Genomic DNA, 24,006 nt, shown 5'->3' with positions numbered 1-24,006 from the left:
ACTTGCCACCAGTTTGGCCATATTTCAGAGCTGCAACATCACTGGAGTGCCCAAAAGCACAAGGTGTGCAATACTCAGAGACATGGCCAAGGTAAGAAAGGCTGAAAGACGACCACCACTGAACAAGACACACAAGCTGAAACGTCAAGACTGGGCCAAGAAATATCTCAAGACTGATTTTTCTAAGGTTTTATGGACTGATGAAATGAGAGTGAGTCTTGATGGGCCAGATGGATGGGCCCGTGGCTGGATTGGTAAAGGGCAGAGAGCTCCAGTCCGACTCAGACGCCAGCAAGGTGGAGTACTGGTTTGGGCTGGTATCATCAAAGATGAGCTTGTGGGGCCTTTTCGGGTTGAGGATGGAGTCAAGCTCAACTCCCAGTCCTACTGCCAGTTTCTGGAAGACACCTTCTTTAAGCAGTGGTACAGGAAGAAGTCTGCATCCTTCAAGAAAAACATGATTTTCATGCAGGACAATGCTCCATCACACGCGTCCAAGTACTCCACAGCGTGGCTGGCAAGAAAGGGTATAAAAGAAGAAAATCTAATGACATGGCCTCCTTGTTCACCTGATCTGAACCCCATTGAGAACCTGTGGTCCATCATCAAATGTGAGATTTACAAGGAGGGAAAACAGTACACCTCTCTGAACAGTGTCTGGGAGGCTGTGGTTGCTGCTGCACGCAATGTTGATGGTGAACAGATCAAAACACTGACAGAATCCATGGATGGCAGGCTTTTGAGTGTCCTTGCAAAGAAAGGTGGCTATATTGGTCACTGATTTGTTTTTGTTTTGTTTTTGAATGTCAGAAATGTATATTTGTGAATGTTGAGATGTTATATTGGTTTCACTGGTAAAAACAAATAATTGAAATGGGTATATATTTGTTTTTTGTTAAGTTGCCTAATAATTATGCACAGTAATAGTCACCTGCACACACAGATATCCCCCTAAAATAGCTATAACTAAAAACAAACTAAAAACTACTTCCAAAACTATTCAGCTTTGATATTAATGAGTTTTTTGGGTTCATTGAGAACATGGTTGTTGTTCAATAATAAAATTAATCCTCAAAAATACAACTTGCCTAATAATTCTGCACTCCCTGTATTAGAAACTAATATTCCCATGTTTGTCCTCGGGGAAAACAAATTTAGAAGCACAAGCAAACCTACAGTCAGGATTTATCAAGCAGCGGTCATTAGACAACTGCGTCCCTGCCCTGTTCTCCACCTCTTAGTTGGAAAATTTCAATTTCCCCGTTTTTTGTGTTTGTTTTTAATTATTTTTACACCCTTGTAATATATCCTTTTACATTTTCTTTTGCTTCTCAGAGAGGTATTCAAGGCCAAACATCGACAGACTGGGAAAAAAGTTGCACTCAAGAAAGTGTTAATGGAAAATGAGAAAGAAGGGGTAAGTTGTATTTAAATAAATTCAGAAACATTTTCTGCTATGTTCCCTTATGTACATAAATCTTTAAGCATTTACTACTGTTTCCCCTTCTGTACATAAATGTGAAGGTGTTTACTGCTATGCCCCCTCCTGTACATACTGTAAATGTAGACGTGTTTTCTGCTACGCCCCCTTTTGTACATACATGTAGACTAATTTCTGATTTACCCCCTTCTGTAAATATATATATATATATATATATATATATATATATATATATATATATATATATATATATATATATATATATATATATATATATAGGCGTTTACTGCTATATGCTCCCTTTTGTACTTAAGCGTAGAGGGGTTTACTACTATGCCCCCTTCTGTACATATATGTAGAAGTATTCTCTGCTTTGCCCCCTTCTGTAAGTATTTATAGGCGCCTTTTCTGCAAGTATAATATATAGGCACATTTTCTGTGGTGCCCCTTCTGTAAGTATTTGTAGGCACATTTTTTCCTGTGTCCCCTTCTGTAAGTATTTGTAGGCGCGTTTCTTGCTCTGTCCCCTTCTGTAAGTATTTGTAGGCGCGTTTCTTGCTGTGTCCCTTTCTGTAAGTATTTGTAGGCGTGTTTCTTGCTGTGTCCCCTTCTGTAAGTATTTGTAGGCGCGTTTCTTGCTGTGTCCCCTTCTGTAAGTATTTGTAGGCGCGTTTCTTGCTGTGTCCCCTTCTGTAAGTATATGTAGGCGAGTTTCTTGCTGTGTCCCCTTCTGTAAGTATTTGTAGGCGCGTTTCTTGCTGTGTCCCCTTCTGTAAGTATTTGTAGGCGCGTTTCTTGCTGTGTCCCCTTCTGTAAGTATTTGTAGGCGCGTTTCTTGCTGTGTCCCCTTCTGTAAGTATTTGTAGGCGTGTTTCTTCCTGTGTCCCCTTCTGTAAGTATTTGTAGGCGTGTTTCTTCCTGTGTCCCCTTCTGTAAGTATTTGTAGGCGTGTTTCTTGCTGTGTCCCCTTCTGTAAGTATTTGTAGGCACATTTCTTGCTGTGTCCCCTTCTGTAAGTATTTGTAGGCACGTTTCTTGCTGTGTCCCCTTCTGTAAGTATTTGTAGGCGCGTTTCTTGCTGTGTCCCCTTCTGTAAGTATTTGTAGGCGCGTTTCTTGCTGTGTCCCCTTCTGTAAGTATTTGTAGGCGTGTTTCTTGCTGTGTCCCCTTCTGTAAGTACATGCAGTCGTGTTTCCTGGTGTGTCCCCTTCTGTAAGTATATGTAGGCGTGTTTCTTGCTGTGCCCTTTCTGTAAGTACATGTAGGTGCATTTCCTGCTGTGTCCCTTTCTGTAATTATATTTAGGCATGTTTTTTGCTTTGCCCCTTCTGTAAGGAGTTTATTTTTTTATTAATGCATTACAAAATGTTTAATGCAATTTGAAACACATCCCTTTATACCGTATTACAATACCTTGTGCTATTTCACAACACGTGAACTACATCTTATCTATCTTGTAATTCGCTGACAAACCACTTGAACATGTAACAAAGAGATATATATATATATATATATATATATATATATATATATATATATATATATATATATATATATATATATATATATATATATATATATATATATATATATACACAAACTGGAATTTTAATGTGGATATTCTTTCTTCCCCAGTTTCCCATCACAGCTCTGCGAGAAATAAAAATCCTACAGCTTCTGAAACACGAGAATGTGGTAAATCTCATCGAGATCTGCAGGACCAAAGGTAAATAGACCTCTTTTTCATATTTGCACTGCTGCTGATGATGGGTGTGGTTTGAGTATTTAGTGCATGATTCTGTACTATACTAACCTCTAAACATCAGTAACTTATTTACTGGCAGATGAGTCGCACGGGCACCAAGGGATTCTGTTTACACTGTCAGGTCTCACACTTAAAGGGACACTCTAGTCAAAATTAAACGTACATGATTCAGATAGGGCATGCAATTTTAAATAACTTTTCAATTTACTTTAATCATCAAATTTGCTTTGTACTCTTGGTATTCTTTGTTGAAAGCTTAACCTAGGTAGGCTCATATGCTAATGTATAAGCACTTGAAGGCCGCCTCTTATCTCGGTGCATTTTGACAATTATTTTTTTACAGCTGGACAGCACTAGTCCATGTGTGCCATATAGGTAAAATTGTGCTCACTCTTGTGGAGTTGATTATAAGTCAGCACTAAAATGCAAGTCTGTCAAAAGAACTGAAATAAGGGGGCAGTCTGCAGAGGCTTAGATACAATATAATTATAGAGGTAAAAAGTGTATTAATATAACAGTGTTGGTTATGCAAAACTGGGGATTGGGTAATAAAGGGATTATCTATCTATTTAAACAATAAAAATTCTGGAGTACACTGTCCCTTTAAATCCTACCACTTCCAGGGCTTTGTTTCTGTAAAGGTGCTTTCCCTCCTAGGAAAATTCAGTTAATGTTTTCCGTAATTGTGAAATTATCCTAAAAATTAGAAGCTATGAGTAATACTTTATAGACTGTGACAAGAGTTTGTCAAGGTTACGAATTAATATTTTTATTAGAAAAAAACAGTAATATATTCTCATTCTTTAATAGTCTGATCAAAATGATTTAGGGAAGTGGTTGCCTCTCATTTTTGCCCAAAATCCTTCTCTTTTCTGACACAGCTGAATACTTATCATCTCTGTACACCATCTTTAACTTTATTAGCAATCTAATAAAGACGGAGGGAAATAAAAGCCACTTAAAGGGATATGAAACCCAAAAAATTTATTTTGTGATTTAGACAGAGCATACATTTTAAATAAGAGAGTTCCTAGTTTACTTCGGTCATCTAATTTGCTTCGTTCTTATTTTATTCTTTGTTGAAGAGATACTTAGGTTGGTGTCTAGAGCACTACACGGCACGAAATAGTGCTGCTGTCTAGTGTTCTTGCAAATTAAAAACACTTGCAGAATTGCTGGTCCAAACACTTGCACTCTCCTGAGCTGACGTCCCTGCTTTTCAACAAAAGATACCAAGAGAACAAAGAATTTGATACATGTACAAATCCGTAATTCCAAACCTTATTCTGAAATCCAAACATTTTAATTAATAGTTTTAAATAAATTAAAATGATCAAATATTACTATTGTCCCTGCCTGTTAGTCGCAATCTTCTCTGCATTTTGTCTTTGGCTTATTTTTTTGTGTTCTAAAATGCAAATATATTTATTTAAAACAACAAATATTAACTTTATCATTACAGTACTGTCTGATGGTACTGTGTATACAAAAGTATTAAATGTATAAAACTACCTAGATTACATGTACAAGATGTATTATGACAAGTAAATATTGCCTAAATGGCATAACATTTTGCCGTTTACACTTAGTTCCATCCATTCTCCAAATTGTCCCTTTAAAGGTGCAAATATTCCGAATCCAAACCTTTTCTGGTCCCAAACAGTTTGGATAAAGGGTTTTCTACCTGTAATAGAAGTCAATTAGAAAATTGCATGTTCTGTCTAAATCGGGAAAATAACCCTGTTACTAGAGTTTGTCAAGAATTGTATTATTAGATTTAATTTTCATTTATTTGTAGTTGTAGCTGGACCCAGAATAAAGATGGTAGTCATTATTGTAAAAATGCAAATTCTGTGTATTATGAATGGGGCTTGACAAATTTACACACAGACCATGACCGGTGGCATCTGGCAAGGGGAGTAGTGGGGGACACCAATGGGTGTTTTGGGCACACTAAACCAAGTTACCATTGTTTTTCTTGCACCTGGGTTTGTTGAAAAATATCACATATTTTAAAAAGTGCACAGGAGGGAATAATGTAGAATTTCTTGCTAAAAGTTGTTATCTTGGAGGCAGAAAAGACACGAGACCAAATTTCATTCATGGTAATGCAGTCAATTTGGGGGGTAATCTGCTGCCTTTATAATTGGAAAGAAACTCTACGTTTATATAATTGGAAGTTGCAAAACAAGAATTTTTAAACATTAAATGATCATTCTATAACACCCTATGTGAATAAAGCCCCCTGTCAAAGGGTGCCATATGTTCTTATACATAAAAGGTGGTCCCATTTTAGAGAGAAAAAGGAAATGGAAAATTGGTCTGGTGTGGTTTCTGTATTTCTCCAAGAATGATTTATGTAAGCTTCGCTGTGAGTGCGTTTCCAAAACTGTCTTCCCTACCTAGTTTCTCCTACAGCCAACCAGTATAATAGATACAAGGGCAGCATCTTCCTGGTGTTTGACTTTTGCGAACACGATTTGGCTGGCCTGCTTAGTAATGCTCATGTGAAGTTCACTCTTTCCGAGATCAAAAAGGTGATGCAGATGCTTCTCAACGGCTTGTACTACATCCACAGGAACAAGGTGTGTGGCACTGTTCCCCTTGTTGGCTTTTTGTTTTCCATTAGTTGTGGCCACCTCTCATAATGCCTGTTTTATTCACAGATCTTACACCGAGACATGAAGGCTGCAAATGTTCTGATCACTAGAGATGGCGTACTGAAGCTCGCTGACTTTGGTTTGGCACGGGCATTCAGCCTTGCAAAGAACAGCCAGCCCAATAGATACACCAACCGCGTAGTCACGCTCTGGTATAGACCACCTGAGCTCCTTTTAGGTATAGTTATTTATAATGTGCTCCTGTTTGTTTAGGCACACACTTATTTGCTGACATGTTGTGCAATATAAAGTACAATTAAAAAGCTACTTTAGCCTTTTTATTAACTCCAAAATCCACTTTTTGTGCATGTAATTACCAATCCGCTGTTTGCTGAGAGATCATTAAAGGGCCATGATACCCAAATGTTGAAATACAGTGATACAGCATAGCTGTAAAAAGCTGACTAGAAAATATCACCTGAACATCTCTATGTAAAAAAGAAAGATATTTACCTCAATGTCCTAAGTATTCATACCCCATTGTAAAGGACTTTAAAGTGAAGGTCAATTTAGATTAATCGGTGCCCGGTTTTTAATAATCCTATTAAAAACAAGGGCACTTTAATTCATCAAAATTGACATTTCACTCGTTTTCTTCAAAAACGTACTTTTTAATCCTGACAGCCGCTCCAGCGATTCCCCCGGCCGTCGGAAGACTCTTCATACATCAGAAATGACGAATCCGGCTTCCTCCAATCACCGCGTTGCCTCAGGCCATGATTCCCGGGGGGGGGGGGGGGGAAGCCGTGATTGGAGGAAGCCAGATTCGTCATTTCTGACGTATGAAGAGTCTTCCGACGGCCAGGGGAATCGCTGGAGCGGTAAGGTAAGTTTTTTTTAAAGAAAACGAGTGAAATGTCAATTTTGATGAATTAAAGTGTCCTTGTTTTTAATAGGATCATTAAAAAAACGGGCACCAATTCATCTAAATTGACCTTCACTCTAAGCAGCAAATCAGTATGCCTGTCCCAGGACAGGCAAGGGAGTGAGCCTCATGCACACTAATCTTATTTCCCTATTCAGTTTAAGGGAATTTATTGTGAAATCTCATGAGATCACAGTAAAAGAGTTCATGACCTCAGAACTGTTGGTGCTGATTGGCTGCAGTTCATTTCTTCATTTTTTATTTTTTTTTACCTGCAGCTGGGCAGTAACTGAAATAACTTTTTACACAGCACTTACTCTGGTGAGCCGAGGAAGTTGCGAGGTAAAATATCTTCCTTTTTTATATAGAGATTCTCAGGTGATATTTTCTTGTCAGCTTTTTACAGTTATACTGCATCACTTTTAAGTGATTTACCATATGAGTATTATGTCCTTTTAACTGGTGGAGCAAAAGGTGATTTAAAAAAAACTAAACTTTTTTTTATTTTATTTTCCATATTTTATCAGGCTTTATGTACCAAAGAACCCAGCATAGTATTAACTAGTATGACCATTTAAATATTTTGTTATATATGTTTGTAGTCTGAATACTTATATTCAGCTCCACAAAGCTGCAGAGTTTCTTCTTCTAAACCAATGCTGTCTTGTGACACTGGATACTTAGCAGCCAGTGTAAACTTACCGTACAGAGTAGCGAGCAGAGATCGGCTGTATTGCATGCACAAGTGCTAAGGATATTATCGTGTTCGCCCCTCGCACAGATTTGCATGCTCTAAGCAGCTACTTGTGTTCCTATTTGAATAACATACTTGATTGTTTGGTAGTTGGACCAAAGTCACCAAAGCTCTGCCTATTTTTATGGGCACCCCTATGAGAACAGCACCACATTGTAGTTTTCAAGGGGAAAACGTGTAACTTCATAGTTAAAAATATTAGTATGCACATTACTGTAGGCAACAGGGCTTGTAAAACTAGTTTGAATGCAAAAAATTTGAGCATACGCTGTCCATTTTAAAGAGAGTTTGGGATAACCCTGCCCTTATCGCTTATTGTGGTTTAGCACTGATTCAGCTTAGTTGGCTAATAATAATTTATTAAACCGTTATTTAAACGGACAAATACTTCTTTCTGATCTCCGTCTAATAACAAAATGTAATAAATATCTACAACTGAACTACCCAGTATGTCCACTAATATTGCAAATAATGCTTTTCTTTTTATGATTGAGAGAAAATGTGGGGGAGCACTGATTCACACAGAAAAGTAGATAAGAGTATTTCAGCAGAATATTTTGCCAGCTGGGTGGCATAAAGAAAGTAGCTGGGTTGTGGGGGGATTAATACTTTACAATATTATAACATTATTACTTGTAAATGTTACTTAAAGGGACACTGAATCCACATTTTCTCCTGTTAAGTGTGATCAGTCCACGGGTCATCATTACTTCTGGGATATTACTCCTCCCCAACAGGAAGTGCAAGAGGATTCACCCAGCAGAGCTGCATATAGCTCCTCCCCTCTACGTCACTCCCAGTCATTCTCTTGCACCCAACGACTAGATAGGATGTGTGAGAGGACTATGGTGATTATACTTAGTTTTATACCTTCAATCAAAAGTTTGTTATTTTATAATAGCACCGGAGTGTGTTATTCCTTCTCTGGTAGAATTTGAAGAAGAATCTACCTGAGTTTTTACTATGATTTTAGCCGGAGTAGTTAAGATCATATTGCTGTTTCTCGGCCATCTGAGGAGAGGTAAACTTCAGATCAGGGGACAGCGGGCAGATTAATCTGCAAAGAGGTATGTAGCAGCTTATTATTTTCTGACAATGGAATTGATGAGAAAATCCTGCCATACCGATATAATGTAAACTCAGCCTTAAATGCAGTGGCAACATCTGGTATCAGGCTGTCATGTATGTATATTTTACACTTCAGTATTCTGGAGAATGGTACTTCACTGGAATTGCACTGTGTACATAAGACTTTAGCCTATTTTGCAGGGACTAGCAACAGGCTTTTTAATAGCTCTTAATTTATGTTAAACGTTTTTTGCTGGAATGTAAAATCGTTTTCATTTTCTGAGGTACTGGGTGAATAAAATGTTTGGGCACTATTTTTCCACTTGGCAGTTGCTTGATCTAATTTCTGACAGTTTACTGATCTCTCTCACTGTTGTGTGTGAGGGGGAGGGGCCTTTTTTGGCGCTTTTGCTACGCATCAAAAAATTCAGTCAGAAGCTCATTGTATTTCCTGCATGATCCGGTTCATCTTTACAGAACTCGGGGGTCTTCAAAACTTGTTTTGAGGGAGGTAATCACTCACAGCAGAGCTGTGAGATTGTAGTTGACTGTGATAAAAAACGTTTATTCTGTAACTTTTTTCTGTTATCAGGGTTAGTTATCCTTTGCTAATGGGAACAAACCTTTGCTAAAATTGTGTTTTTTTACAAAGATTGATGCTATAACCTTTTCAGTTTATTAATTTTCAACTGTCATAACTCTTTCTGTGCTTCTTATAGGCACAGTACGTTTTCATATCATAGTATTTTACTTGAATAGTATTTCCAAGTTGCAAGTTTATTTGCTAGTGTGTTAAACATGTCTGATTCAGAGGAAGATATCTGTGCTATATGTGCTAATACCAAAGTGGAGCCCAATAGAAATTTATGTACTAACTGTATTGATGCTACTTTAAATAAAAGTCAATCTGTACAAATTGAACACATTTCACCAAACAGCGAGGGGAGAGTTATGCCGACTAACTCGCCTCACGTGTTAGTACCTGCATCTCCCGCTCGGGAGGTGCGTGATATTGTGGTGCCCAGTACATCTGGGCGGCCATTACAAATAACATTACAGGATATGGCTACTGTTATGACTGAAGTTTTGGCTAAATTACCAGAACTAAGAGGCAAGCGTGATCACTCTGGGGTGAGAACAGAGTGCGCTGATAATGCTAGGGCCATGTCAGATACTGCGTCACAACTTGCAGAACATGAGGACGGAGAGCTTCTTTCTGCGGCTGACGGTTCTGATCCAAACAGATTGGATTCAGATATTTCAAATTTTAAATTTAAGCTGGAAAACCTCCGTGTATTACTAGGGGAGGTGTTAGCGGCTCTGAATGATTGTAACACAGTTGCAATACCAGAGAAAATGTGTAGGTTGGATAAATATTTTGCGGTACCATCGAGTACTGACGTTTTTCCTATACCTAAGAGACTAACTGAAATTATTACTAAGGAGTGGGATAGACCCGGTGTGCCGTTCTCACCCCCTCCGATATTTAGAAAGATGTTTCCAATAGACACCACCACACGGGACTTATGGCAAACGGTCCCTAAGGTGGAGGGAGCAGTTTCTACTTTAGCTAAGCGTACCACTATCCCGGTGGAGGATAGCTGTGCCTTTTCAGATCCAATGGATAAAAAGTTAGAGGGTTACCTTAAGAAAATGTTTGTTCAACAAGGTTTTATATTGCAACCCCTTGCATGCATTGCGCCGGTCACGGCTGCGGCGGCATTCTGGTTTGAGTCTCTGGAAGAGACCATTAGTTCAACTACTCTGGATGAGATTACGGACAAGCTTAGAGTCCTTAAGCTAGCTAATTCATTCATTTCGGAGGCCGTAGTACATTTAACCAAACTTACGGCTAAGAATTCCGGATTCGCCATTCAGGCACGCAGAGCACTGTGGCTAAAATCCTGGTCAGCTGATGTTACTTCTAAGTCTAAATTACTTAATATACCTTTCAAAGGGCAAACCTTATTTGGGCCCGGTTTGAAAGAAATTATCGCTGACATTACAGGAGGTAAAGGCCACGCCCTGCCTCAAGACAGAGCCAAACCTAAGGCTAGACAGTCTAATTTTCGTTCCTTTCGGAATTTCAAAGCAGGAGCAGCATCAACTGCCTCTGCTCCAAAACAGGAAGGATCTGTTGCTCGCTACAGACAAGGCTGGAGACCTAACCAGTCCTGGAACAAGGGCAAGCAGGCCAGGAAACCTGCTGCTGCACCTAAAACAGCATGAATTGAGGGCCCCCGATCCGGGATCGGATCTAGTGGGGGGCAGACTTTCTCTCTTCGCCCAGGCTTGGGCAAGAGATGTCCAGGATCCCTGGGCGCTAGAGATAATATATCAGGGATACCTTCTGGACTTCAAATACTCTCCTCCAAGAGAGAGATTTCATCTGTCAAGGTTGTCAACAAACCAAACAAAGAAAAAGGCGTTTCTACGCTGCGTACAAGAGCTTTTGTTAATGGGAGTAATCCATCCAGTTCCACGGTCGGAACAGGGACAAGGGTTTTACTCAAATCTGTTTGTGGTTCCCAAAAAAGAGGGAACTTTCAGACCAATCCTGGATTTAAAGATCCTAAACAAATTTCTAAGAGTTCCATCGTTCAAAATGGAGACTATTCGGACAATTTTACCCATGATCCAAAAGGGTCAGTACATGACCACAGTGGATTTAAAGGATGCTTACCTTCACATACCGATTCACAAAGATCATTACCGGTATCTAAGGTTTGCCTTCCTAGACAGGCATTACCAGTTTGTAGCTCTTCCATTCGGATTGGCTACAGCTCCAAGAATCTTCACAAAGGTTCTGGGTGCTCTTCTGGCGGTACTAAGACCGGCGAGGAATTTCCGTAGCTCCGTACCTAGACGACATTCTGATACAAGCTTCAAGCTTTCAAACTGCCAAGTCTCATACAGAGTTAGTACTGGCATTTCTAAGGTCGCATGGATGGAAGGTGAACGAAAAGAAAAGTTCTCTCTTTCCACTCACAAGAGTTCCCTTCCTGGGGACTCTTATAGATTCTGTAGAAATGAAGATTTACCTGACAGAAGACAGGTTAACAAGACTTCAAAGTGCATGCCGCGTCCTTCATTCCATTCAACACCCGTCAGTGGCTCAATGCATGGAGGTAATCGGCTTAATGGTAGCAGCAATGGACATAGTACCCTTTGCACGCCTACACCTCAGACCACTGCAATTGTGCATGCTAAGTCAGTGGAATGGGGATTACTCAGACTTGTCCCCTTCTCTGAATCTGGATCAGGAGACCAGAAATTCTCTTCTATGGTGGCTTTCTCGGCCACATCTGTCCAGGGGGATGCCATTCAGCAGGCCAGACTGGACAATTGTAACAACAGACGCCAGCCTTCTAGGTTGGGGTGCCGTCTGGAATTCTCTGAAGGCTCAGGGACAATGGAGTCAGGAGGAGAGTCTCCTACCAATAAACATTCTGGAATTGAGAGCAGTTCTCAATGCCCTCCTGGCTTGGCCCCAGTTGACAACTCGGGGGTTCATCAGGTTTCAATCGGACAACATCACGACTGTAGCTTACATCAACCATCAGGGAGGGACAAGAAGCTCCCTAGCAATGATGGAAGTATCAAAGATAATTCGCTGGGCAGAGTCTCACTCTTGCCACTTGTCAGCAATCCACATCCCGGGAGTGGAGAACTGGGAGGCGGATTTTTTAAGTCGTCAGACTTTTCATCCAGGGGAGTGGGAACTTCATCCGGAGGTCTTTGCCCAAATACTTCGTCATTGGGGCAAACCAGAGATAGATCTCATGGCGTCTCGACACAACGCCAAGCTTCCTCGTTACGGGTCCAGATCCAGGGATCCAGGAGCAGTCCTGATAGATGCCTTGACAGCACCTTGGACCTTCAGGATGGCTTATGTGCTTCCACCCTTCCCGATGCTTCCTCGATTGATTGCCAGAATCAAGCAGGAGAGAGCATCAGTTATTCTAATAGCACCTGCATGGCCACGCAGGACTTGGTATGCAGACCTGGTGGACATGTCATCCTGTCCACCTTGGTCTCTACCTCTGAAACAGGACCTTCTGATACAGGGTCCTTTCAAACATCAAAATCTAACTTCTCTGAAGCTGACTGCTTGGAAATTGAACGCTTGATTTTATCAAAACGTGGTTTTTCTGAGTCAGTTATTGATACCTTAATACAGGCTAGGAAGCCTGTTACCAGAAAGATTTACCATAAGATATGGCGTAAATACCTATATTGGTGCGAATCCAAAGGTTACTCTTGGAGTAAGGTTAGGATTCCTAGGATATTGTCTTTTCTACAAGAAGGTTTAGAAAAGGGTTTATCTGCTAGTTCCTTAAAGGGACAGATCTCAGCTCTGTCCATTCTGTTGCACAAACGTCTGTCAGAAGTTCCAGACGTTCAGGCTTTTTGTCAGGCTTTGGCCAGGATTAAGCCTGTGTTTAAAACTGTTGCTCCGCCATGGAGTTTAAACCTTGTTCTTAACGTTTTACAGGGCGTTCCGTTTGAACCCCTTCATTCCATTGATATAAAGTTGTTATCTTGGAAAGTTCTATTTTTAATGGCTATTTCCTCGGCTCGAAGAGTCTCTGAGTTATCAGCCTTACATTGTGATTCTCCTTATTTGATTTTTCATTCGGATAAGGTAGTTCTCCGTACTAAACCTGGGTTCTTACCTAAGGTAGTCACTAACAGGAATATGAATCAAGAGATTGTTGTTCCTTCCTTGTGTCCAAATCCTTCTTCGAAGAAGGAACGTCTTCTGCACAATCTGGATGTAGTTCGTGCCCTAAAATTTTACTTACAGGCAACTAAAGAATTTCGACAAACGTCTTCCCTGTTTGTCGTTTACTCTGGTCAGAGGAGAGGCCAAAAAGCTTCTGCTACCTCTCTCTCATTTTGGCTTCGTAGCATAATTCGTTTAGCTTATGAGACTGCTGGACAGCAGCCTCCTGAAAGAATTACAGCTCATTCCACTAGAGCTGTGGCTTCCACTTGGGCCTTTAAGAATGAGGCCTCTGTTGAACAGATTTGCAAGGCTGCAACTTGGTCTTCACTTCATACTTTTTCCAAATTTTACAAATTTGACACTTTTGCTTCTTCGGAGGCTGTTTTTGGGAGAAAGGTTCTTCAGGCAGTGGTTCCTTCTGTATAAAGAGCCTGCCTATCCCTCCCGTCATCCGTGTACTTTTGCTTTGGTATTGGTATCCCAGAAGTAATGATGACCCGTGGACTGATCACACTTAACAGGAGAAAACATAATTTATGCTTACCTGATAAATTCCTTTCTCCTGTAGTGTGATCAGTCCACGGCCCGCCCTGTTTTTTTGCGGCAGGTAAATATTTTTTAAATTATACTCCAGTCACCACTACACCCTTGGCTTCTCCTTTCTCGTTGGTCCTTGGTCGAATGACTGGGAGTGACGTAGAGGGGAGGAGCTATATGCAGCTCTGCTGGGTGAATCCTCTTGCACTTCCTGTTGGGGAGGAGTAATATCCCAGAAGTAATGATGACCCGTGGACTGATCACACTACAGGAGAAAGGAATTTATCAGGTAAGCATAAATTATGTTTTTTTCTTTCATGATTCAGATAGAGCATGCAATTGTAAGCAACTTTCTAATTTACCCCTATTATCCATTTTTATTCATTCTCTTGGTATCTTTGATTTGAAAAATCAAATGTAAAGCTTAGGTGCCGGCCCATCTTTGGTTCAGCACCTGGGTTGTGCTTGCTGATTGGTGGCTAAATGCTTTTTCAAATAAAGATACCAAGAGAATGAAGAAAAAATATTAGGAGTAAATTAGAAAGTTGCTTATAATTGCATGCTCTACCTGGATCGTGAAAGAAAAGCATTTGGGTTCAGTGTCCCTTTACGCTATCAAAAGCCCAAATTAATTGCATAATTTAACATAAATTGATTTAAAAGGGCTGTAATGATTTAAGTCACATGTTGTAATTTGTTAGAGCATGCCATTTAAGACCATCAACCCTGCACTACCATGTTGTTGTTTTTTTTGTAATTTCTGTTTATACCTAGCATAGTCACTACAGGCTTGGTCACAATATATTGATATGAAGCATTTGAAAGAAAATGGGGGGGGAGGCTGCTTAATGTAATTCTTTTTTAATGTATTTAGATGCGTCTTGCTGTGTGTCTTCCTGTGCCGCAGTTCCTGCATTTGCATTTTATTACATGGGTTTTTGTATTACACGGATACCCTTTAGGTCTGGCATTAACACCATGTGAATAACCAGCAGACCTAGAGCAATGTCTGTAGCACATTGATATGCAAATAGCTTAAAGAAATTAACTGGTGAGTGTTCAGAGAACTGGGTGTCATCGGTGGGGGATATGGTGCTTAGTAACGGTGATATGTAAAGTGTGTGCAACGTTACATCCCTAATAATGGATTAATTATGCTGTAGTACTTAAAGGGACAGTCTACTCAAAATTGTTATTGTTTAAAAAGATAGATAACGCCTTTACTACCCATTCCCCAGCTTTGCACAACCAACATGGTTATATTAATTTACTTTATAACCTTTAAACCTCTAAATTTCTGCCTGTTTCTAATCCACTGCAGACAGCCTCTTATCACATGCTCTTTTTATTTGCTTTTCACAACAGGGGAGTGCTAGTTCATGTGAGCCATGTAGATAACATTGTGCTCACGCCTGTGGGTTGTGGAGGATACTGCACTAATTGGCCTAAATGCAAGTCAGTAGATGGTAAATAAAGTCATATGATCAGGGGGCTGTCAGAAGAGGCTTAGATGCAAGGTAATCACAGAGGTAAAAAGTGTATTAATATAACTGTGTTTTCTGTGCAAAACTTGGGGAATTTGTAATAAAGGGATTATCTTTTTAAGCAATAACAGTTTTTGAGTTGACTGTCCCTTCAAACTGCTGCCCTCTTGTACTATTTAAAGTGAAGGTAAACTTTCACAAATTAGTACCAGGTTTATAAAAAATACTATTAAAAACAGGGGCACTTTCATTCATGAAAGTTTATGTTTCAGCTGTTTTGTTGAAATACTTATCTTTTCTTCTTGCAAGCTGGAGCAGCAATTCCTCCGCTTGTCTCTTCATCCGTCAGCAATGAAGAATCTGGCTTCCTCTAATCACAGCATGGCCTCAGTCAATGTTTGCTCTGGGGGGGAAGCAGTGATTGGAGGAAGCCGGATTCATCATTGCTGACGCAAGAAGAGACGGCGGGCGGGGGAATCGCTGCTCCAGGTTGCAAGAAGAAAAGGTAAGTATTTTAACAAAAACGGTAAAATGTAAACTTTTATGAATGTTTTTAATAATATTTTTAAAAACCGGGCACTCATTTGTGAAAGTTTACTTTTACTTTAATCATCACTGCTTATATTTCTCCTGTTAAGTGTAGTCAGTCCACGGGTCATCCATTACTTATGGGATTATAACTCCTCCCTAACAGGAAGTGCAAGAGGATCACCCAAGCAGAGCTGCTATTTAGCTCCTCCCCTCTACGTCATACCCAGTCATTCTCTTGCACCTAACTAATAGATAGGATGTGTGAGAGGACAGTGGTTATTAAAACTGTTTTTATTTCTTCAATCAAAAGTTTGTTATTTTAAACGGCACTGGAGTGTGTTGTTTTTTCTCAGGCAGTATTAGAACAAGAACAAAGGGAATAACCCAATAGGGGGCGCTACTAAGAACGGTGTAGAATATATATGTAGGCCCACGTGACCATATATGGATGTTTCAGACAAACAATCAACAAAGTACTAATATAACATAGATACAATGTAAGTGTGTGTATTCACAATATTATACCCAATCCTAGATCAGGATGATAGACAAATAAACAAAGTCCAGGATAACCCAATCTGGTATAGGTATCTGTCTTCTATTGGACTGGAGGCAGCACTCGATCTTCACCCTCCAAAGGTTATAAATCTAAAATCAAACACAGGAAAGAGGCGCCGTATGTGTGAATCTGAAGAAGCCAACGACAAATATAAGACATGTGCAGGGTACTCACAATGTGAAAAGGCACTCCAATGTGCCTATAGGGGCAGGCTGGTATTCACAGCAAACCAGCTGGCTGAACCGGCTAACCAGGATACCCAAGGTAGAGGACTCTATGTCTTGATGGACTGTGTATACTGGATCCAGCAATGTGGGAACAGGAGCTAGGTGCAAACACAGGCACACCACTGTGTGAATATAAATATCTTCATAGTGTTGTAAGATGGAGCAGAGTCTCTTAATGTGTCAACCATATCCTTTTCTATTTCTGCTAGAGTTGTTTTAGTTTTTTTCAGTATTTACAAATTTCTACAAATTTCTCAAAAGCTCACAGAAAATGCCCTTTTCAAAATTTTATTTCACGCTATTGTGGAGCCCTCTCTCTACCCTTTGTTTCTCCCAAAAATAGCCTCCGAAGAAGCAAAAGTATCAAATTTATAAAATTTTGAAAAGGGCATTTTCTGTGAGCTTTTGAGAAATTTGTAGAAATTTGTAAATACTGAAAAAAACTAAAACAACTCTAGCAGAAATAGAAAAGGATATGGTTGACACATTAAGAGACTCTGCTCCATCTTACAACACTATGAAGATATTTATATTCACACAGTGGTGTGCCTGTGTTTGCACCTAGCTCCTGTTCCCACATTGCTGGATCCAGTATACACAGTCCATCAAGACATAGAGTCCTCTACCTTGGGTATCCTGGTTAGCCGGTTCAGCCAGCTGGTTTGCTGTGAATACCAGCCTGCCCCTATAGGCACATTGGAGTGCCTTTTCACATTGTGAGTACCCTGCACATGTCTTATATTTGTCGTTGGCTTCTTCAGATTCACACATACGGCGCCTCTTTCCTGTGTTTGATTTTAGTATTAGAACAAGAATCTACCTGAGTTTGTGTATGATCTTAGCGGACGTAACTAAGATCCATTTGCTGTTCTCGGCCATTCTGAGGAGCGAGGTAACTTCAGAACAGGGGACAGCGGGCAGGGTTCACCTGCAAAGAGGTATGTTGCAGTATATTATTTTCTAAGGAATGGAATTGACTGAGAAAATACTGCTAATACCGATAAAATGTAAGTACAGCCTTAAATGCAGTAGTAGCAACTGGTATCAGGCTATTATGTATGTATGTTGGCACTGAAGTATTTCTGGGGAATGGCACTTCACTAAGAAAATACTGTATACATATAACTTATAGCCTTTCTGCAGTAAAAGCGACTAGCAACAGGCTTTTTTATAACTTTTCATGTATTTATATTTAAAACGTTTACTGGCTGGTTAATCGTTTTAGCTCTGAGGTACTTGGTGAAAAAATTTTATGGGCATTAATTTCCACTTGGCTGTCGTTTGTTTTAAATAAAATCAGTTTATTGAGCTTCCCCACTGTTGTATTATGAGTGGGAGGGGCCTTTTTTTGGCGCTTTTCTACGCAGTAGAAATTCAGTCACAAGTCTTCCTTATTCTCCCTGCATGATCCAGGACGTCTCTACAGAGCTCTGGGGTCTCCAAAACTAGTTTTGAGGGAGGTAATCACTCACAGCAGACCTGTGAGACTGCTTTGACTGTGATAAAAACGTATATTTTTTATTTGTTATCCTTTTTTTTTTTTTTGGTATTAAGGGGTTAATCATCCATTTGCTAGTGGGTGCAATCCTTTGCTAAATTAATGCATTTACTGTAAAAATTTGGTTTCTATAACTAATCCGGTTCATTGTTATTTCAACTGTGACAGTTTTTGTGTGCTTCTTAAAGGCACAGTAACGTTTTTTATATTGCTTGAAAATTGTTTTGAAAAGTATTTTCCAAGCTTGCTAGTCTAATTGCTAGTTTGTTTAAACATGTCTGACACAGAGGAATCTCTTTGTGCAATATGTTCAAAGGCCAATGTGGAGCCCAATAGAAATTTGTGTACTAATTGCATTGATGCTACTTTAAATAAAAGCCAATCTGTACATGTCAAGAAAATTTCACCAGACAACGAGGGGAAAGTTATGCCGACTAACTCTCCTCACGTGTCAGTACCTGCATCTCCCGCTCAGGAGGTGCGTGATATTGTGACGCCAAGTACATCAGGGCGGCCATTACAAATCACTTTACAAGACATGGCTAATGTTATGACTGAAGTTTTATCTAAATTGCCAGAACTTAGAGGTAAACGCGACCACTCTGGGGTGAGAACAGAGTACGCTGATAATGTTAGAGCCATGTCTGATACTGCGTCACAAATGGCAGAGCATGAAGACGGAGAGCTTCATTCTGTAGGTGACGGATCTGATCCAAATAGACTGGACTCAGACATTTCAAATTTTAAATTTAAGCTTGAGAACCTCCGTGTATTATTAGGGGAGGTATTAGCGGCTCTGAATGATTGTAACACAGTTGCAATCCCAGAGAAATTATGTAGGTTGGATAGATACTATGCGGTACCGGCATGTACTGACGTCTTTCCTATACCTAAGAGGCTTACAGAGATTATTACCAAGGAGTGGGATAGGCCCGGTGTACCCTTTTCCCCCCCTCCTATATTTAGAAAAATTTTTCCAATAGACACCACCACACGGGACTTATGGCAGACGGTCCCTAAGGTGGTGGGAGCAGTTTCTACTCTGGCTAAGCGTACCACTATCCCGGTGGAGGATAGCTGTGCCTTTTCAGATCCAATGGATAAAAAGTTAGAGGGTTACCTTAAGAAAATGTTTACTCAACAGGGTTTTATATTACAACCCCTCGCATGCATTGCGCCTGTCACGGCTGCGGCGGCATTCTGGTTTGAGTCTCTGGAAGAGACTCTTGACACAGCTCCATTGGATGAGATTATAAACAAGCTTAAAGCCCTTAAGCTAGCTAATTCTTTTATTTCTGATGCCGTAGTACATCTAACTAAGCTTACGGCTAAGAATTCCGGATTCGCCATTCAGGCGCGCAGAGCGCTGTGGCTAAAATCCTGGTCAGCCGATGTGACTTCTAAATCTAAATTGCTTAACATACCTTTCAAAGGGCAGACATTATTCGGGCCCGGTTTGAAAGAAATTATCGCTGACATTACCGGAGGTAAGGGCCATGCCCTGCCTCAAGACAGAGCCAAACCAAGGGCTAGACAGTCTAATTTTCGTGCCTTTCGTAACTTCAAGGCAGGAGCAGCATCAACTTCCTCCGCTCCAAAACAGGAAGGAACTGTTGCTCGCTACAGACAGGGCTGGAAACCTAACCAGACCTGGAACAAGGGCAAGCAGGCCAGAAAACCTGCTGCTGCCCCTAAGACAGCATGAAGTGAGGGCCCCCAATCCGGAAACGGATCTAGTAGGGGGCAGACTTTCTCTCTTCGCCCAGGCTTGGGCAAGAGATGTCCAGGATCCCTGGGCGTTAGAGATCATATCTCAGGGATATCTTCTGGACTTCAAAGCTTCTCCTCCAAAAGGGAGATTTCATCTTTCAAGGTTGTCAACAAACCAGATAAAGAAAGAGGCGTTTCTACGCTGTGTACAAGATCTTTTACTAATGGGAGTGATCCACCCGGTTCCACGGTCGGAACACGGACAAGGGTTTTACTCAAATCTGTTTGTGGTTCCCAAGAAAGAAGGAACCTTCAGACCAATCTTGGATTTAAAGATCCTAAACAAATTCCTAAGAGTTCCATCGTTCAAAATGGAAACTATTCGGACAATCTTACCCATGATCCAAAAGGGTCAGTACATGACCACAGTGGATTTAAAGGATGCCTACCTTCACATACCGATTCACAAAGATCATTACCGGTACCTAAGGTTTGCCTTCCTAGACAGGCATTACTAGTTTGTAGCTCTTCCCTTCGGGTTAGCTACTGCTCCAAGAATCTTTACAAAGGTTCTGGGTTCTCTTCTGGCGGTACTAAGACCGCGAGGAATATCGGTAGCTCCGTACCTAGACGACATTCTGATACAAGCGTCAAGTTTCCAAACTGCCAAGTCTCATACAGAGTTTGTACTGGCATTTCTAAGGTCACATGGGTGGAAAGTGAACGAAGGAAAGAGTTCTCTATTGCCACTCACAAGAGTTCCCTTTTTAGGGACTCTTATAGATTCTGTAGAAGTGAAAATTTACCTGACAGAAGACAGGTTAACAAAACTTCTAAATGCTTGCCGTGTCCTTCATTCCATTTCACACTCGTCAGTGGCTCAATGCATGGAGGTAATCGGCTTAATGGTAGCGGCAATGGACATAGTACCCTTTGCACGCCTGCATCTCAGACCACTCCAATTGTGAATGCTAAGTCAGTGGAATGGGGATTACTCAGATTTGTCCCCTATGCTGAATCTGGATCAAGAGACCAGAAATTCTCTTCTATGGTGGCTCTCTCGGCCCCATCCCCATCTGTCCGAGGGGATGCCCTTCAGCAGGCCAGATTGGACGATTGTAACAACAGACGCCAGCCTGATAGGTTGGGGCGCTGTCTGGAACTCCCTGAAGACTCAGGGATCATGGACTCAGGAGGAGAGTCTCCTTCCCATAAATATTCTGGAATTAAGAGCAGTTTTCAATGCCCTTCTGGCTTGGCCTCAGTTAGCAACTCTGAGGTTCATCAGGTTTCAGTCGGACAACATCACGACTGTGGCTTACATCAACCATCAGGGAGGGACAAGGAGTTCCCTAGCGATGATGGAAGTCTCAAAGATAATTCACTGGGCAGAGTCTCACTCTTGCCACCTATCAGCGATCCACATCCCAGGCGTGGAGAACTGGGAAGCGGATTTTCTAAGTCGCCAGACTTTTCATCCGGGGGAGTGGGAACTTCATCCGGAGGTCTTTGCCCAAATACTTCGGCGTTGGGGCAAACCAGATCTGGATCTCATGGCGTCTCGCCAGAATGCCAAACTTCCTTGTTACGGATCCAGGTCCAGAGACCCGGGAGCAGTTCTGATAGATGCTCTGACAGCATCTTGGGCCTTCAACATGGCTTATGTGTTTCCACCCTTCCCGATGCTTCCTCGATTGATTGCCAGGATCAAACAGGAGAGAGCATCGGTGATTCTGATAGCGCCTGCGTGGCCACGCAGGACCTGGTATGCAGACCTAGTGGACATGTCGTCCTGTCCACCATGGTCTCTACCTCTGAGACAGGACCTTCTGGTGCAGGGTCCTTTCAAACATCCAAATCTAATTTCTCTGAGGCTGACTGCATGGAGATTGAACGCTTGATTCTATCAAAGCGTGGATTCTCGGAGTCAGTGATTGATACCTTAATACAGGCTAGGAAGCCTGTTACCAGGAAAATTTACCATAAAATATGGCGCAAATATTTGCATTGGTGCGAATCCAAGAGTTACTCATGGAGTAAGGTTAGGATTCCTAGGATATTGTCTTTTCTACAAGAAGGTTTAGAAAAGGGTTTATCCGCTAGTTCGTTAAAGGGACAGATCTCAGCTTTGTCCATCCTTTTACACAAACGTCTGTCAGAAGTTCCAGACGTTCAGGCCTTTTGTCAGGCTCTGGCCAGGATTAAGCCTGTGTTTAAAGCTGTTGCTCCACCATGGAGCTTAAACTTAGTTCTTAACGTTTTACAGGGTGTTCCGTTTGAACCCCTTCATTCCATTGATATCAGGCTGTTATCTTGGAAAGTTCTGTTTTTAATGGCTATTTCCTCGGCTCGAAGAGTCTCTGAGTTATCGGCTTTACATTGTGATTCCCCTTATCTGATTTTCCATTCAGACAAGGTAGTTCTGCGTACTAAACCTGGGTTCTTACCTAAGGTCGTTACTAACAGGAATATCAATCAAGAGATTGTTGTTCCATCATTGTGCCCTAATCCTTCCTCAAAGAAGGAACGACTTCTGCACAATCTGGACGTTGTCCGTGCCCTGAAATTTTATTTGCAGGCAACTAAAGATTTTCGACAAACTTCTTCCCTGTTTGTCGTGTATTCTGGACAGAGGAGAGGTCAAAGCAGCCTCCTGAAAGAATTACAGCTCATTCTACCAGAGCTGTGGCTTCCACTTGGGCCTTTAAGAATGAGGCTTCTGTTGAACAGATTTGCAAGGCTGCAACTTGGTCTTCACTTCACACTTTTTCCAAATTTTACAAATTTGACACTTTTGCTTCTTCGGAGGCTGTTTTTGGGAGAAAGGTTCTTCAGGCAGTGGTTCCTTCCGTATAAAGAGCCTGCCTGTCCCTCCCGTCATCCGTGTACTTTTAGCTTTGGTATTGGTATCCCATAAGTAATGGATGACCCGTGGACTGACTACACTTAACAGGAGAAAACAAAATTTATGCTTACCTGATAAATTCCTTTCTCCTGTAGTGTAGTCAGTCCACGGCCCGCCCTGTTTTTTATGGCAGGTCTAAATTTTAAATTATACTCCAGTCACCACTGCACCCTATAGTTTCTCCTTTCTCGTTTGGTTTTCGGTCAAATGACTGGGTATGACGTAGAGGGGAGGAGCTATATAGCAGCTCTGCTTGGGTGATCCTCTTGCACTTCCTGTTAGGGAGGAGTTATAATCCCATAAGTAATGGATGACCCGTGGACTGACTACACTACAGGAGAAAGGAATTTATCAGGTAAGAATAAATTTTGTTTTTTCTTAAATGGGAAGAGTCCACAGCTGCATTAATTACTTTTGGGAATTCAGAACCAGGCCACCAGGAGGAGGCAGAGACACCCCAGCCAAAGGCTTAAATACCTCCCCCACTTCCCTCATCCCCCAGTCATTTTTTGCCTTTTGTCACAGGAGGTTGGCAGAGAAGTGTCAGAAGATTGAAGATAGTCTCTTATGGAGGGTAGTACCCTTCGACATGGGACTGGAGTTTTAAGTAATCCTGTTTGCCTCTCAGTGAGAGCATGGATGAAAGATGAAAGAGTCCGGAGATGCAGGGAGTGTCTTATCTGCAAAACCATCCTGACTCATGTTAACAGCTCTTTGGCAATCAGCGTTGATGAGTTTCGCTGCCTGCCTTTATTCACTCAAGTCCCTGTCAGGAGCGAGGCTACTAACCTGTCACACTTGAATGGCCGTGTTCCTGTTCCATGGCGTGGATTCCGGTAAGATTGTTTCATTTTATTTCATTATGTGAATGTAATGTTAACGAAAGAAGTCAGGGTCCCAGTGGGACTCCTCTATCTTAAAATGGAATCAAGGGTTAATATCTCCTGTGGGGGGTTATTGAATAGGGGGGACTTTAATCATGTTTATGTGATCTGTCTGCTAATGTGTAGTGATGCTTGGGCTCATGGCTATTCAGAACATAACGGCCTTACCAGACTGCGCTGTCCTTTTGGACTGGCACGCCTTTTTTTTTGCTGGCTTACATGGTGCACCTTGTGACCGGGTGTGGTCATGTTGTAATTCCATTTCCGTACCCTGACCAAGTGGCGACGGAGAGAGTCTGTTCGTTGGTTGTCTGGTTCACAGGAGGTGGTGAGTGCCCCACCCATTGGGGGTGTAAGGTGCCGTTTAGCTTTAGTCCATATTTGCAATC

General features: G+C 41.2%; 1 protein-coding gene across 2 annotated transcripts in view; it reads left to right on the top strand.

The window, feature by feature from the left end:
• CDK9 (cyclin dependent kinase 9) overlaps nt 1–24,006 on the top strand; it is a 50,573-nt gene that overhangs the window by 14,019 nt on the left and 12,548 nt on the right. The window contains exons 2-5 of one of the 2 annotated variants that reach the window (XM_053695890.1): nt 1,336–1,417; nt 3,077–3,167; nt 5,625–5,791; nt 5,873–6,044. In XM_053695890.1, the coding sequence (XP_053551865.1) occupies nt 1,336–1,417; nt 3,077–3,167; nt 5,625–5,791; nt 5,873–6,044 (512 nt within the window). Of the gene's footprint in view, nt 1–1,335; nt 1,418–3,076; nt 3,168–5,612; nt 5,792–5,872; nt 6,045–24,006 lie in introns of both variants that reach the window. The other variant, XM_053695889.1, reaches the window with a different exon arrangement.

This window comes from Bombina bombina, chromosome 12 (assembly GCF_027579735.1).
Source record: "Bombina bombina isolate aBomBom1 chromosome 12, aBomBom1.pri, whole genome shotgun sequence".
NCBI classification, from domain to species: domain Eukaryota; kingdom Metazoa; phylum Chordata; class Amphibia; order Anura; family Bombinatoridae; genus Bombina; species Bombina bombina.
Note: the sequence above shows the minus strand (reverse complement) of the source record. Positions and strands in the feature narration are given on the sequence as shown.